The 16,563-nt window shown below is 43.8% G+C and overlaps 1 protein-coding gene across 4 annotated transcripts in view; it reads right to left on the bottom strand.

Annotated features, from left to right (window-relative positions):
* Nucleotides 1-465: 465 nt before the first annotated feature.
* The window catches only part of LOC141072179 (bMERB domain-containing protein 1-like), a 34,121-nt gene continuing 18,023 nt past the window's right edge, over nucleotides 466-16,563 (bottom strand). For 3 of the 4 annotated variants that reach the window (XM_073559688.1, XM_073559684.1, XM_073559685.1), the window contains exons 2-7: nucleotides 15,986-16,138; nucleotides 11,056-11,176; nucleotides 7,865-7,938; nucleotides 7,547-7,661; nucleotides 6,221-6,294; nucleotides 466-1,126 (exon numbers count right to left, since the gene is read on the bottom strand). In XM_073559688.1, the coding sequence (XP_073415789.1) occupies nucleotides 1,002-1,126; nucleotides 6,221-6,294; nucleotides 7,547-7,661; nucleotides 7,865-7,938; nucleotides 11,056-11,176; nucleotides 15,986-16,067 (591 nt within the window). In that variant the 5' untranslated portion in view covers nucleotides 16,068-16,138 and the 3' untranslated portion in view covers nucleotides 466-1,001. Of the gene's footprint in view, nucleotides 1,127-6,220; nucleotides 6,295-7,546; nucleotides 7,662-7,864; nucleotides 7,939-11,055; nucleotides 11,177-15,985; nucleotides 16,139-16,219; nucleotides 16,497-16,563 lie in introns of those variants that run through there. The other variant, XM_073559686.1, reaches the window with a different exon arrangement.

Here is a 16,563-nt window from a genome sequence, read left to right as displayed (position 1 = left end):
GTGGATGGTCGTGACGCGAGCAGTTCATGGGAGAAAACCCCCAACATAGCAGAGGTGAAGCTGTTTGATATGGAGTAATGGGCTAAAATTCCTCCAAGCCGATGTGCAGGAATAATCTACAATTACAGGAAAGGTTTAGATGCAGTTATTGCCGGACAAGGAAGTCACACCAGATATTGAAGGTAAAGATTCACATACTTTTGCCGATCAGACATGTGATATTGGATCATTAAAAAAAGTCTAAAATTTATGAATCATTTGTTTGACTTGTCTTTATCTAGGTTTAGGACTTGTGTGAAAATCTGATGTAGTTTTAGACCAAGCCAATTATTCCAGTTCTGTCCGCCTACAGCCACCACAAGGGGGAGCTCACCACAGAGTAATGTAAACACTTATTCCCTAAGCTCCCCCTGGTGGTGGTTTCCAACATCATGAGGCCAGCATGCACTGTATATAGATGTACACTTATGTTACAGAAACATATATTTTACTTACACAAATTTGACGCCCTTCATATTTATACAAACCTTATACCGATGAGACATTGATGCTCGATATAATAACATTTTACATTATAAATTACAGCACAAGAGAACAACACAGAATACAGTGCAAAAGGGTCAAGGGTCATTCACAGTAGGCAGCTCCGTCTCCCTGACTCTTTTGAAATGAGACCCATACGAGTTGGAGCTGCATGGCAAGGTGTTACGTGATGAATATTGACTCTCCGGTATAGCTGAAAGGGATTATGAAGGAGAGGAGCCCAGAACATAATACACACATATGACGTCTACATAACTGGTGGGGTCTTTTCAGACCAAAAAGACCAGTGAGGCTTTGTGCACCATCATTTCAGTTATACAGTTTTTAGCATATATAATATATATTTATATACAAAAAGGCAAAAATGTGGCCGCTGGTAGTCAAGGAGCCGCAAACGTGTCCTGGGCCAATCAGAATAAAGCTCTTGTGGGTGGCCATCATGAAACGAGCAGCTGGGGTTACATGATAGAGCAGGTGAATCCACAGCACTCTTTTAGGAGCGTCAACCCCGTTTTGGTGACGTAGGGATTGGAGGTTTGCTGGGAGCGAGAGGTGACTCTGGCCGTCTTTTCCTTCCTGCGAACTAAAGAAGGATTATAAATTTACAAAGATGGTGGATGATAAGCTGGATTACCTACCGGTAATGCTCTTTTAATGAGTCCACGACAGCACCCACTTGGAGAGAGGGATCCGCCCATAGGAACAGGAAACCTACAGAGATAAAAGAGGGCGGTCTGCCTCTCCTCCTCCAGTTGGATTTCAGAGTACGCGGGGGACCGCCAATTAGGCCATTATATTATTCAAAATTTTATTTATTTTACATCTAAGAAGATGTATATACACTATGTTAACTTCTAGGGAGGGAAGTGAACGGGTGCTGTCGTGGACTCATTAAAAGAGCATTACGGGTAAGTAATCCGGCTTTTTACTCTTCGCCACGACAGCACCCACTTGGAGAGACTTTCAGAGACCTTCACCTGGGAGGGACCACCGTGCTGAGGACCGCTCTACCAAAGGCTAGGTCAGAAGAGCATGATAAATCAAGCCTATAGTGGTTATAAAAAGTAGAGGGCATTGACCAAGTTTCGGCCTTACATATAGACTCGATTGCGACGTCTCCCCTCTCTGCCCATGAGGAAGCCATAGCTCTGGCGGAATGTGCCCTGATACCATCCGAAGGATTTTCATTGCTCACGGAGTATGCCAGACTGATTGGGTCTCTGATCCATCGAGACAGGGTACCCCTTGTGACCTCATATCCCTTCTTTTGGCCCTGAAAGGAAATAGAGCCCTACTCTTCCTCCAGCTGCTAGATCTCTCAATGTATTGTAAGGCTAGTTTCACATTAGTGGTTTTTTGCATAGCGCATCGTGCGCATAAAAACGCAAAGAAAAACGCAAAACAAACGCGCGTTTTTTTAGCGTCATGCGTACGCTGATGCGTCAAAAAAACGCAGCGTTGCTTGCGTTTTACATGCGTTTTTGCATGCGTTTGTGTTTATGCGCATGCGTTTTTAGGTGTGACATTTTTTCCATTGTCTAGACCACATTCCAGATTTGTTTACCTCAAAAACGCATGCGCTAAAAACGCAAGCGTGCGCAAGACCATGCGCACGCATGCGTTCCCAAAGACTTCAATGTGTGGTTTTTGTTTGCGCAAGCGAGCGCATGCGTTTTTTTTGCCGAGATAGGGCGGACCAAAAAATGCAACATGTTGCGTCTGGCGCGCCTGGCGCGAAAGACAAAAAAAACGCATGCGCACGAAAACGCAAGTGTGCGCAAGACCATGCGCACGTCATGCTAAACACAGGTGCGCAGTGCGCAAGCGCACGGGTGCGCACGATGCGCTGCGCACAAAAGCGCTAATGTGAAACCAGCCTAATACTGCTCTTCTAACATCTAGTGTATGAAACTTTTCTTCTTCTGGAGTAGAAGGGTTACTAAAAAATGAGGGGAGGTGAATCTCTTGTGACCTATGAAACTTCCCTGCTACTTTTGGTAGATATGAGGGGTCTGGTTTTAATATTAGCTGATCCTGGAATGTCAATAGAAAAGGGGGTTCTATTGAGAGTGCTTGTATGTCGCTAACTCTTCTAGCTGAGGTTAGTGCAACTAGTAGTACTGTCTTGAGAAATAGGTGCTTAATGGATATCGAGTCTAATGGCTCAAAGGGGGAACGTCTAAGGGCCTCTAGTACGAGATTCAAGTCCCAAGGAGGAACTCTGGGTATGTGTACCGGTTCGCTCCGCTCACAGGCCGAGATGAATCTGGCTACCCATCTATTGCCTGCCACATTATAACTATAGAGGGCTCCTAGAGCAGACACCTGGACCTTCAGTGTTTTAACAGATAGGAAAAGAGTTGGGACTTTTTGTAGAAATTCTAGGATGGATGTTATCGGAATTTCTCTAGAGTCGGGAGCTGTGTGGAACTCTAGGAATTTCTTCCATACCCTGGTGTAAATTTTTGTCGTTGCCAATTTTCAACTCTGTAGGAGAGTATTGACTAACCCTTCCGTGAATCCTCTTGCTCTCAACATTTCCCTTTCAAGTTCCAAGCTGTCAAGTGGAGGTTGTCCACTTGAGGATGGAAGAATGGCTCCTGCGAGAGGAGCTTGGGGATTGAAGGAAGTACCCAAGGGTCTGTCACTGACATTGCCTGGAGGCAAGAGAACCAAGGCCTCCTGGGCCAGAATGGCGCTATCAAGATTATTCGTGCCTTTTCTGCCCTGATCTTCCTGATCACCTGCGGCAATAGTATGATTGGGGGAAATGCATATGCTAGATGGAACTGCCATGGGGCTTGGAGGGCATCCAGAATTTCCAGACTGTCTGTCACATTCAAAGAGGCAAATCTTCGCACCTGCCTGTTTTCCCTGGTGGCGAAGAGATCTATCTGGGGAAGACCCCATAGTGACACGATGTGTGTGAATATCTGCTGGCTCAGGCACCACTCTCCTTGCCGTAGTGTATGGCGGCTTAGAAAGTCTGCTTCCGAGTTGTCTCTCCCTCTTATATGGAGGGCCGAGAGAGACAAAAAATGTTTTTCGGCTAAGGACAAGATCTTTCTTGCGGAAGACATTAAGGCGACTGATCGAATCCCGCCTTGCCTGTTCAGATATGCGACCACTGTGGTGTTGTCTGAAAGGAGTCTCACGTCTTCCCCTCGTAACTATGGAAGAAAATGATATAATGCATGACTAACCGCCTTTAGCTCTTTCAAGTTTGAAGAATCCTGATCATCACTTATATCCCATAGGCCCTGGGTGAAGGTGCTTCCCATATGAGCCCCCCATCCAGTGGGGCTGGCATCGGTAGTAATTATACGGGAGGGTGTTATCACCCATGGTACTCCTCCCGATAATTTATTATCCTCTAGAAACCATGCTAGGGAGGTTAGGACCGTCTGGGATAAAGTAATTTTCTTTGTCAAATTCCCACGGTCATGGGTTTCTTCTAAGAGGATTTGATGCTGTAATTCCATCGTGTGGAACTGTGCCCATCGAACTGCTGGAATGCAGGAAGTCAGGGACCCCAGGAGGGACATTGCATCCCTTAGGGATATGTGTGGCCTGTCTATTGCTGACCTGACCTTTATTTTAATCGCTGAAATTTTTATCTGTGGCAGCAGACATTTTTGATTTATGGAGTCTAGTTGGAGACCCAGGAAGGACTGAACGGATTGAGGCTCGATTCTGGACTTCTTGAAGTTTATTATCCAACCTAGAGCCTGTAGGGATAAGATTGCATCAGCAACTCGGTTTATTACATTGCCGAGTTGAATTTCCTATTATCAAAAAGTCGTCCAGATAGGGTACTATCAGTGTGCCCTTTTGGCGTAAGAAAGCCATCACCTCCCTCCAGCATCACCTTTGTAAAGACTCGCGGTGTGATGGAAAGGCCGAATGGCATGGCTGCGAACTGGAGATGTTTTATGGTGCCATCGAGGAATACCGCCACTCTGAGGTATTTCTGATATCTGTAATGGATGGAAAGATGATAATAAGCTTCTTTCAGATCCAAGCCTGCCATCATACAATTGGGGAAGAGGAGCTTAATTGTAGATCTTATGGATTCCAATTTAAATTTATGGTTTATTATAAATGAATTTAGCTTCCTCAGGTTGATTATTGTCCTGAATGAGCCATCTGGTTTAGGTATCAGAAAGAGAGAGGAATAAAATCCTCTCCCTTCCTGCCCTTTAGGCACAGGACCAAAACTTTTTTGTCCAACAGACTCAAAATCTCAACCTCCAGGGCCCGCTGTTGGATTTGCGAGCTGAAAGATGTTATGATAACTGAGTTACGGGGTACGTGATGGAACTCTATCTTTAACCCTTCTCTAACAATGCCCAGAACCCACGGGCTGGCTGTAACTTTCTCCCATTCCTGAAGAAAAAATTTTAGTCTCCCTGCTACTGGAGGGCCTGGCTCCTTAGCTCCTGTCCCTGCGGAAGGAGGATCCTCTAAACATGGCACCTTTGCCTTTTTCTCCCTTCGTGGCCCAGCGATTTTGATTTTCTGCTGTCACCTCTCCAGCTTTTAAGCCACAGGCTACATCTGACGTTATTAAGTAAGCCTGCTGTTCTGGCTGCCATGCGTAATGAATCAGCAGAAGCATCTGCTATATATGCAGTTGCGCCATGGATCAGTGGTATGGCAGCTTGTAGCTTGTCCCTGGAGATTTTTTGGTCTATTTGCTGGTCTAGTTGATCAATCCAGACCAGCATAGAACAAGCTGTGCAAGTACTAGCTATTGCCGGTTTAAACGTGCCGGTAGCCGCCTCCCGTGCCCTTTTTAATGAGCCATCAGCTTTTCGGTCAAGTGGGTCTTTTAGAACCCCTGCGTCCTCCACTGGTAAGGCCGATTGTTTTGAGGCGGAGGCGACTGCTGCGTCCACTTTCGGGATCTTAGACCATGATGACAGTTCTTCGTCACTTTTCTAGAGGGGGCGGGAGCGCTCCTCCATGCTTTTAGTCTCGCGTGGCTTCCTGAGACCGCGCGTGCGCTCTGCAGTGAGGAACCTCTGGTAACCCGGAAGTTCCTCCTTACCTTCCTGTCAGCGCTGCATGTGCGTCCTCCTGGACGCTGAAGCCCCAGGAACGCCGGAGACTATCACTTCTCTCCGGTTCCGCGCTCCCACACGGACCAGAATGGTTCTCGCCCAAAATCCCGGTGGCGTGTATTTTTGCAGAAAACCCCCAGTCGGCCTTGCCCGGTACCGGTGTTTCTGATGCGCTGCTGCTGTCCCAGTCGAGGAGGGAGCCAGACCCCAGCACTCCCCCGTCGCTGCCACTGGACCGGGACCCCTGCCGTTCCCGCACATACTGCACAGGCGGTTCCTTGGCCCAGGTATGTAGAGAATCCTGCTGTTCCCATAGGAACAGGAAACCAACTGAGGAGGAGAGGTGGACCGCCCTCTTTTATCTCTGTAGGTTTCCTGTTCCTATGGGCGGATCCTTCTCTCCAAGTGGGTGCTGTCGTGGCGAAGAGTAAAAGATATATTATTATTGGGGGAACATACACACACACACACCAATTTATACACACTTTGCACCCCAAACTATATATATTGTGTTCCTTACCGAGCTGAAAAATTGCACGTCAAATTGGTTGGCAGGAAATGACGTCACCCTGTCCTCCATTCTGGAATCTTACTGACCTACGGCAGACACTCACCTGCTTTCTTCAGGTAACTTTTAGAGAGTTTACTCTGTAGAAATTCAGCCATTTCTTTGTCCTCCTCACGTTCCCTAAGAAAAGAAGAACACACATTATGATATGTGTACAACTGGTATGTTATGACCTGGGTATCTCCTGTATATAATTATATATGTACAGCTGGTATAACCTGAGCATCTCCTGTATATAATTATATATGTACAGCTGGTATAACCTGGGTATCTCCTGTATATAATTATATATGTACAGCTGGTATAACCTGGGTATCTTCCGTATATAATTATATATGTACAGCTGGTATAACCTGGGTATCTCCTGTATATAATTATATATGTACAGCTGGTATAACCTGGGTATCTTCCGTATATAATTATATATGTACAGCTGGTATAACCTGGGTATCTTCCGTATATAATTATATATGTACAGCTGGTATAACCTGGGTATCTCCTGTATATAATTATATATGTACAGCTGGTATAACCTGGGTATCTCCTGTATATAATTATATATGTACAGCTGGTATAACCTGGGTATCTTCCGTATATAATTATATATGTACAGCTGGTATAACCTGGACATCTCCTGTATATAATTATATATGTACAGCTGGTATAACCTGGGTATCTTCCGTATATAATTATATATGTACAGCTGGTATAACCTGGGTATCTTCCGTATATAATTATATATGTACAGCTGGTATAACCTGGGTATCTCCTGTATATAATTATATATGTACCGCTGATATAACCTGGGTATCTCCTGTATATAATTATATATGTACCGCTGATATAACCTGGGTATCTTCCGTATATAATTATATATGTACCGCTGGTATAACCTGGGTATCTTCCGTATATAATTATATATGTACAGCTGGTATAACCTGGGTATCCTCCGTATATAATTATATATGTACCGCTGGTATAACCTGGGTATCCTCCGTATATAATTATATATGTACCGCTGGTATAACCTGGGTATCTTCCGTATATAATGATATATGTACGGCTGGTATAACCTGGGTATCCTCTGTATATAATGATACAGGTACAGCTGGTATAACCTGGGTATCCTCTGTATATAATGATATATGTACGGCTGGTATAACCTGGGTATCCTCTTGTATATAATTATATATATATACAGCTAGTATAACCTGGGTATCCTCTTGTATATAATTATATATATATATACAGCTAGTATAAGGTATATATTTTGTATAAAGTGATATGGACCCGGGTACATTTTCTGTTATATAGTGATATAGATCAGGCTGGTATGACTTGGCCATTAAAGATTCAGAATCCAGGTACTTACCGTAACCTCTCGAACTCTACGTCGTCTACTAGGAAATCCCGAGTCTCCACCAATTTATGAATGCGCTGTAAGAGCTCCTCTTCTTGTTGCCGATCTTCCCGAGTTCTTTCCTTATCTACAAGAAGAAAACAATAGATAATATGTTACTTGGAAATGATAATATTTCTACTGCTCTGCTTCCTTTTCCATAGTTGTTTTTTTCCATAAGTATATGCCACCTCCTGCTGTGATTCCGGGGGTTGTCACCATATTGGTTGCAGACAAAAGACACCGCTAGAACTGTCCACTTTTAGCGATTATTGGCATATTTGTAATTACCGGGTTTGGACACCAGGGTCTGAAGATCTTTCTTGAGACGAGTAATTTCTTGACACAACTGAAAATCATCCATCCTATAAAAAGAGAACCCCCCCCCAAAAAAAAAACACATAAAAATTAAAATCATCATGATAAATCAAGAGCTGAGCGCAGTTATTTTACTTTTATCATATTACATAGTTATTTCCCTATATTACACAGCAGAGGGCGACAAAGCGCACAAAACAAAGCTCTGCCCAGAACGAAGAAAAGCTGAACCCCATTCTCTACTCTGAAGCAACATGGAAGAGACATGCAGAACTATAATAAAATGATTTACCAAAACATTTCATAAAATAGCTTTATAGTATAATATAGGTAGATTTACTGCAAATTGCACAGTGATAATATCAGTGAATGGAACTGCCCTTTAAGGGTTAAGAACTTAGTAGGATTTACCCAATTCTCTCCTGTATGTTCTGCTGTTTTTTTTACTTTAATCCATCATACGCTTCCAAAGATGTGGGCTATTTTATTTTCTGCAAGACCCGCCCCAGAGGATCCTGTAAACCCCGCCTCCTTGTAAAGACCATCAAGATTAGCATGATAAAAAAAAGTCCATATGTCTGAAACCATATGACGGATTGTAAAAAAACAAACAGCAGAATACTCAAAGGAGCAGCGGGAATAAAATAAGAACACAGACTGTCCACTTCTGATCTGGTGACCTGTCCAATAGACATCACGGCACCACTTAAGGGTCTTGGTCGTTCTTCCTGAATGAACCCTTGGCCCATTTATTCACGGAGATGGTGACTATAATCCAGGGCTTGCCTACACAAGCAAAAACACACAGTACATGGACTATTTTTCTTTACACCTGCGCCAATCAATAGACCAGGAGTTGGATAAACAATGCATAGCAACCAAAACCTGCCACTTGTCATAAACATAAAATTGTTCTATCCGGTGTAAATTCTGCCATTCTCCTGAATCCGACACTGTTTTTCTTTTCTTTATACGCCCCTCCATTCCTAAGATATGGCCCTTCCTTTGCTGTATATAAATCTAGTCTTGGTAGCCAAGAGGGCTTGTCATCATGAAGACACCCACAGAAAAGTTATGAGGACCACGCCCAGTTGGCTAATAAGGCTAGAATTAAATAGAAGGAAAGGCAGCCATATTTCAGGAACGGAGAGGCGCAGGAACAAAAGGAAAACAACGCCGTATTCAGGAGAACGGTGGCATTTATGTGAGATAAAATAATTTAATATTTATAGTAATTTATCAGTCTATGTGCCTACTGGATTAATCATGCATGTGAGTAAGATGCTGTCAGACATCTGTGCCGTGGTGATTCGACATATCCCATGCTTCTGTAGACTTCTGTGGACAGTCCCTTGATGGCTGTCATGAGTGTCATAGTCACACTAATGCCTTAAATAGATGGGGGGCTCAAAGTCCCTTCTTGCCCATGTTAGAGAGCAGTAACATTAAAGACCTTTGGTAGATTGGAGATTTTGAATGACGCCACTGATCGCTGTCCAGTTGTGACGATATTCTTGACTTCAGATGACTTTGGCGTCCAGTCCGCCATCCGTTGCAAAACTACAAGTCCCATCATGCCCTGCCAGCCTTGTGACCACTGGTTGGGAAAGGTTCCCGTACGGCCTCCTAATGTGATGTGACATCTCATGGCCTCTGCATTGCAGGCATAGTTCCCTTCCTAACAGGCAGCCATTATAAATTGCTGCACACCTGGAAGGGACCTCGTCTGCTGAGTGAACGCATCTCCCTAAAAAGTGAAGTTAGCGGCCGGCTAATAGGAGTGGACAGGCCTTCACAGTGCTGCTGCATCCTGCCTGTTGCTAGGCAACCTGTGGAGTAGGGCAGCAGTGACTCATCCTCAGTGACTCACACCTGCATCTGCTCCCATGTGAGAAGATGCCCGCTTAACCCCTCGCTGCCAGAATCAGCTGCATCATCACATCTGTAATGTCTGACCGACCCTATCATTTTAGCATTAGTAATAACAGGTGGTTCAGGTTCAGAAATGTCAAGTCTGCGAACTCAGGTCTGCTGTTCCTGGTTGTAGCGCTGTGTTCACATCTGCATCTGAAAAAGTAATGCTGCCTGATGGACCTCGATTGACTTAAAGTGGGTCCATCGGGTTCTGCTGTGGTGTTCATTTTTACAACAGGAAAAACAGTGCTGCATGACTATTTACAGATTTGGCCCCTCAGCGTATATGGACATATTAGTACATCCGCCCTCAGGACCGCGAGTGAGAGTCCTGAGCTCCCTCCACAACGAGTACATGATGGCTGGGCTACACAGTCAGCATCTGTACGTAACAGGAGTAGCCAGAGCTGACATTTCATGGCTGCTGTTAACCATTTAGTTGATGCTATTAATCTCTGATAATTAATTGGAACACTAGCATGTGCACACGCACTGGTTACTGATGGGCTACACAATCGCTAGGTACAGATGGGTAAGCTTGGCAATCAGTGATCAAAAACAGGATTGCAGGTTCAACTCCCCTATGAGGCTAAAAATGTAGTGTAAAAAATCACCCCCCTTTTCCCACAGTTAAAAATAAAGAAATTTAAATATATATATGTGTGTGTGTGTGTATGTGTGTATATTTGGCAACAGTCTATAAATTAAATTAACCTGCACACCTTTCTAAAAATACTAGAAGAAAAAGCAATTATGTCTGATGAAAGGCAAATTGGTATACATGAAGACATCAACTCACCCCATAAAAGAATGGGTCTCAAAATATGGCGGAATTATTTTTTTTTATAGAAATGTGTGATATGTAAAATACTGTGATTCAAACCTACAACTCACCCCACAAAAAAGTAAGCCCCCTATATCGAAAAAAAAAAGTTATGGCTCTTGGAACAAAGAAAGAAAGATGAAAAAAAAAAAAAAAAAGGAAAATAAATGACACTGATAGAAGTTAGAGAAACCTCTATTTTTTAAAATATTTTTTTGCATGTGAGAAAAACTGATAAAACTTGAAGGTAAAAACTGATACACGACCAAATTCTGATAAAAATCTGAACTAAGTCAGCTTTTTTCTTTTTACATGCAGGGAAGATCACTGAAGTCTGAAGGAGCCTTAAGAAGGCAGTTTCCTCTGGGTATTATTGGGGGATTACACCTCCTAGACTCCCATCATTGTGGTTTTTTAGGGTACTCACATGTATCGTAGCTCGGACTCCCTCCTGACCAAAATCTCCCGGATCCTTTCTATCTTGAACAGCTCATCTTCAATATCATCTACTGTGGTTGTGGAATCGGCCATGGATATAACATCGTCAGCTGACAAAAGAGGGCGAAATCCCCCCAAAAACACAATCTTAGTGTAAACCCATATAATGACATAATGAGTGCCCAGATTGGCAGCAGATTGTCATACAAGGGAGCAACTGTGTTGCTCATGCTCAGCATCCTGATACGTATGTCATACCAGCACTGCACAGGCAGAATGAAAACAGACAGCGCCACACTCTTTCACAGGTTGGGTGCTGTATTGCAGCTCGGCCCCATTCACTTCAATGGAGTAAAACCTCATTCACACATCCAAAATTTTTCCACATACAAGAAAATCGGACTGACGACTCTGATCAGAGTCTGGTCAGGATATCATCTGATTTTTTCATACATGGACAGTCATCCAAGTGCGGTCTGATTTTTTAACGGACTCAGACTTGCATTGTCGATTTTGATATGTATTCGATATTTTCTGTAGACCACTGGGTCATAGGATAAAAAAAAAATATATAAAAATAGGACATGTGCACAGCCCCACAGAATATCATACAGTGGGTACGGAAAGTATTCAAACCCCTTCAAATTTTCCACTGCAGCCATTTGGTAAGTTCAAAAAAGTTCATTTTTTTTCTCATTAATGTACACTCTGCACCCAATCATGACTGAAAAAAAACAGAAATGTAAAATTTTTTTTGCAAATTTATTAAAAAAGAAAAACTGAAATATCACATGGTCATAAGTATTCAGACCCTTTGCTCAGACACTCAATCCCAACAGTGAAACATGGTGGTGGCCGCATCATGCTATGGGGGTGTTTTTCAGCTGCAGGGACAGGACAACTGGTTGCAATTGAAGGAAACATGAATGCGGCCAAGTACAGAGATATCCTGGAGGTACTAAACTGCTTACGAGAAAATCAGATGTGTGAATGAAGCCTTAGGCTGCAATACCAGACACAACCTATTCATAAGAGTGGCGCTCTTTCTTGAAGAAGAAAAAAAAACAAAAAAAAAAACAATTCCCCTATCTTTACTCTTCCTCCCCTATTTAGCCCAAAGAGGACTATGGAACACTTGAAATGACCGTTTCTAATGGTGACAAAGTTAATAGATTTTTTTTTGATAATTTTTAGACTGGTAAATGTAATTTTCAGATTATTGAATCTATATAAAACATTCTGAATGTGTTTTGTGCTGCACAGTCAGAGTCCTTGACTTTAGTTTATGGCTTTCCCAGGTGGATGTGCACATAATAGCGACAACTTGTCCTCGTGCACATTAGTACACGCTGTGCAGCCTCTCCATAGGGTCTATTCTCCTTGACAACAATGGTCTATGTAGAAGTGGACCCCCCTTCATGGCCACCGCTCTCAGATCTGCTATTCCTAAGGTTATGGAGGTGGAACCATCCATTATGTTTAGATTAATGTTTTCTGTATAAACCAATCAGCAGGTGTGGTCCAGACTGCGAGGGGTAAGACGAGGAAGCAGGAGATTATTTATCTTGTCTGCTGCCTTAAAGTAACCCTCCATCATCTGCAGTGCTAAAGACTTTCCTTACAATTTTTTCCTTCACTCCGGAGCTGCAATCACAATTCTGCACTCTCGGGTTTCATATTCCTTTACTATAGTGCTGGTATTGTATGGAAGTATTAGGATGCTGAGCATGAGCATCGCAGTTGCTCCCTAGTATGACAATCTGCTACCCATGAAGGTTCTGACAATGAACCAGAAGTAAGATCTTATTTAAACAGGACCCATTTTAATATAATTCTTGTATTCTTCGTGGAATAAGCATCAATACTGTGTTGGCCGTTTCTCCGTTTTACCTCCTGGAATTGTAGGAAGAATTTGACAACTGGGTGTTACTAGACGAAGTGCTGTATTGACATTGTTTGCTGCACTAAAAGATTTCTAACACATTCAATAGATTTATTTATCTTCCGCAGATCCTGTTTTACATTTCCTCCAGAGCTGTGATCACAATTCTGCCTGAACTTGGATGTTACCAGATGAAGGTGTGTACGGACACTATCTAATCATTTATGGCAGTGACAGACTATGAGAGGACACACCACTTTGACAAAGTGAATTTTAACACCCAGTTGTCAAATGATTCATACATTTCCAGGAGGAATAACAGAGGGACATGACAATGTAGTTTTAAGATCAAATTAGTTATATTATGGAGAATGCAATAGTTTGCAGTCAGAGAGGGGTGACAAGTCCCTTAAACATCCCAACTTATACTCCAGTCACAACCAGAGCTGCATTCACAATAAAGCATTACTTGGAATACAACAAATCACAGCTAACAGCTTGGCTGAGATTGAAGTCATTGGAAGTGCCCTGCAGTGAAGTATGCTCACCAAACAGTATAATCACAAACTGAATTATAAATGCAGCTCTGGATGTGATTGGAGTATGGGCATGCTGTGTCTGGTTTGGACATTACATGCAGTATATTGCAGGCTATAGATACGTATTGGTGGGATCCCCAGGAAACAGACCCTGCTTGCTGATGGTCTCTCTGGCATCTGAACAGTTGTCAGATGACAGGAGCGATATCTGCAGACAGCGGGGTGTCAAGATGGACTTAGTAAGACAAGCCGCTCTCGGCCTCCGTTAGCACTCACTGAATGTCTGCAACAGTTCCCAACCTTCACCGCCCAGATCCATATTATGACAGCTGACCACATTGGGCTGAGATGTGCCACAGGAGCGCTGCCCTGTGCTGCTGAGCTGTGCATCCAATCCTATCATGTGTGATAATGTCTGCTGAGCCGTGTATCTAATCCTATCCTGTGTGATACCGTCTGCTGATCTGTGTATCTAATCCTATCATGTGTCATACTGTCTGCTGAGCTGTGCATCCAATCCTATCATGTGTGATAATGTCTGCTGAGCCGTGTATCTAATCCTATCCTGTGTGATACCGTCTGCTGATCTGTGTATCTAATCCTATCATGTGTCATACTGTCTGCTGAGCTGTGCATCCAATCCTATCATGTGTGATGTCTGCTGAGCCGTGTATCTAATCCTATCCTGTGTGATACCGTCTGCTGATCTGTGTATCTAATCCTATCATGTGTCATACTGTCTGCCGAGCCGTGTATCTAATCCTATCCTGTGTGATACTGTCTGCCGAGCTGTGTATCTAATCCTATCCTGTGTGATACTGTCTGCCGAGCTGTGTATCTAATCCTATCCTGTGTGATACTGTCTGCCGAGCTGTGTATCTAATCCTATCCTGTGTGATACTGTCAGCTGAGCTGTGTATCTAATCCTATCCTATGTTATACTGTCTGCTGAGCTGTGTGTCTAATCCTATCCTGTGTGATACTGTCTGCTGAGCTGTGTATCTAATCCTATTGTGTGATACTGTCTGCTGTGTCGGTGTATCTAATTCCATCATGTGTGATACTGTCTGCTGAGCTGTGTATCTAAGCCTACTGTGTGATACTGACTGCTGAACTGTGTATCTAACCCCATCATGTGTGATACTGACTGCTGAGCTGTGTATCTATTCCTATCCTGTGTGATACTGTCTGCTGAGCTGTGTATCTAAGCCTACTGTGTGATACTGACTGCTGAACTGTGTATCTAACCCTATCCTGTGTGATACTGACTGCTGAGCTGTGTATCTAATCCTCTCATGTGTGATACTGTCTGCTGAGCTGTGTATCTAACCCTATCCTGTGTGATACTGACTGCTGAGCCGTGTATCTAATCCTATCATGTGTGATACTGACTGCTGAGCTGTGTATCTAATCCTATCATGTGTGATACTGACTGCTGAGCTGTGTATCTAACCCTATCCTGTGTGATACTGACTGCTGAGCCGTGTATCTAACCCTATCCTGTGTGATACTGACTGCTGAGCTGTGTATCTAATCCTATCATGTGTGATACTGACTGCTGAGCTGTGTATCTAATCCTATCCTGTGTGATACTGTCTGCTAAACTGTGTATCTAATCCTATCCTGTGTGATACTGACTGCTGATCTGTGTATCTAATCCTATCATATGTGATACTGTCTGCTGAGCCGTGTATCTAATCCTATCCTGTGTGATACTGACTGCTGAGCTGTGTATCTAATCCTATCATATGTGATACTGTCTGCTGTGTCGGTGTATCTAATTCCATCATGCGTGATACTGTCAATTAAGTTGTGTGATGCTGTCTACTGAGATGGCGTATCTAAGCCTGTCATGTGGGATACTTTCAGCGGAGCCAGTCTACATAAGTCTCATGTGTGATCATATCTGTCGAGCTGGTGTACCTAATTCTATCATGTGCGATACTACGGGCTAATTTGTGGTATCTAAACCTATGATGTGTGATAGTGTGTAACCGCTTATCATGTGTGATACTCTGGTGCCGAGACGGTGTATCCAATCCAAGCCTCCCAAGTTTCATGTGGTTTGCTGATGCATGTTTCCTTGCGGAGCTGTGTATCTAATCCTGCGTGTTATACGGTCGGTGGAGCCGCTGTATGTTCTATTATCACGTGTGATGCTCTGCCGCTGAGCCGGGGTATCTCAGCCTATGATCTCAGACACTATAGGACGGGCACAAGTTCTCCCTCATTCATGAGGACGGCACATGAGCGGGGGCCGAGATGTTTTATGAATGGAGCCGTGCGGAGCCGCATGCTGATCCCCCCTGCAGGATAGTCGCGGCATGCAAGGACAGCTCCGTACGGTGCCCGTGGTGCCAGCCTCATGCCCTGACTGGTGGCTCACTGGGAGGATTATATGGGAATTTTACTCCCATTTGTATCCATGCCAGTGACGCCGGCGGTCAGACCTCATTCCGGCGGGCGCGGGATTTGCTAGGACTCATGCTGCCGCTCACCTGTGGCTTGCTGCTCACTGGCTTTCCGCACTGTGGATTCCAGGGATCCGTACTGCTTTGATGATCTGCGTTCTTTCTCCATTGTGGACAGCCAGGGAAGCCCCCCAGGGGTGATCTATGTGCGCAGATGGAGGTCCCCCAGCCACAGCATCGCTGCAAGAGAAAAAGAAATAACTACATGGCAGAGGGGCTCGGAGAGCGAGGCGGGAGGATGGGGGCTGCACAGACACTCACTTGGCTGCTGCCAAACCACTGGAGACTTATCAGCTGGGAGATTCTAGACTGCTAGGGAAAGTCTGCCCTCTAGTGGATCAGATGTGCATCTGCACTCTGTCTGCAGGATGCAAGTGAAAGCAGTTAAGACTCCGCGGTGTTAATAAAGTCCAGGATTAGGAAAAAAATATGGCAGTTTCCAAAAATAAAAAGCACCACCTTGTCTGGTATTAGAGCTCAGCTTCACTGAGGCGAATGAGACTAAGCTGCAATACCGTGCACGACCTGTAGACAGGTGTGGTGTCATTTCTGGGAGGGAAAAAAAAAGCTGTGATATTATTTTAATTTTACTATAAATGGAAACT

Source organism: Dendrobates tinctorius, unplaced genomic scaffold (genome assembly GCF_039654945.1).
Source record: "Dendrobates tinctorius isolate UK_male_01 unplaced genomic scaffold, ASM3965494v1 ptg000014l, whole genome shotgun sequence".
Taxonomy (NCBI): Eukaryota; Metazoa; Chordata; class Amphibia; order Anura; family Dendrobatidae; genus Dendrobates; species Dendrobates tinctorius.
The sequence above is the reverse complement of the archived record's forward strand: the minus strand, read 5'-3'. Positions and strand labels throughout refer to the sequence as shown.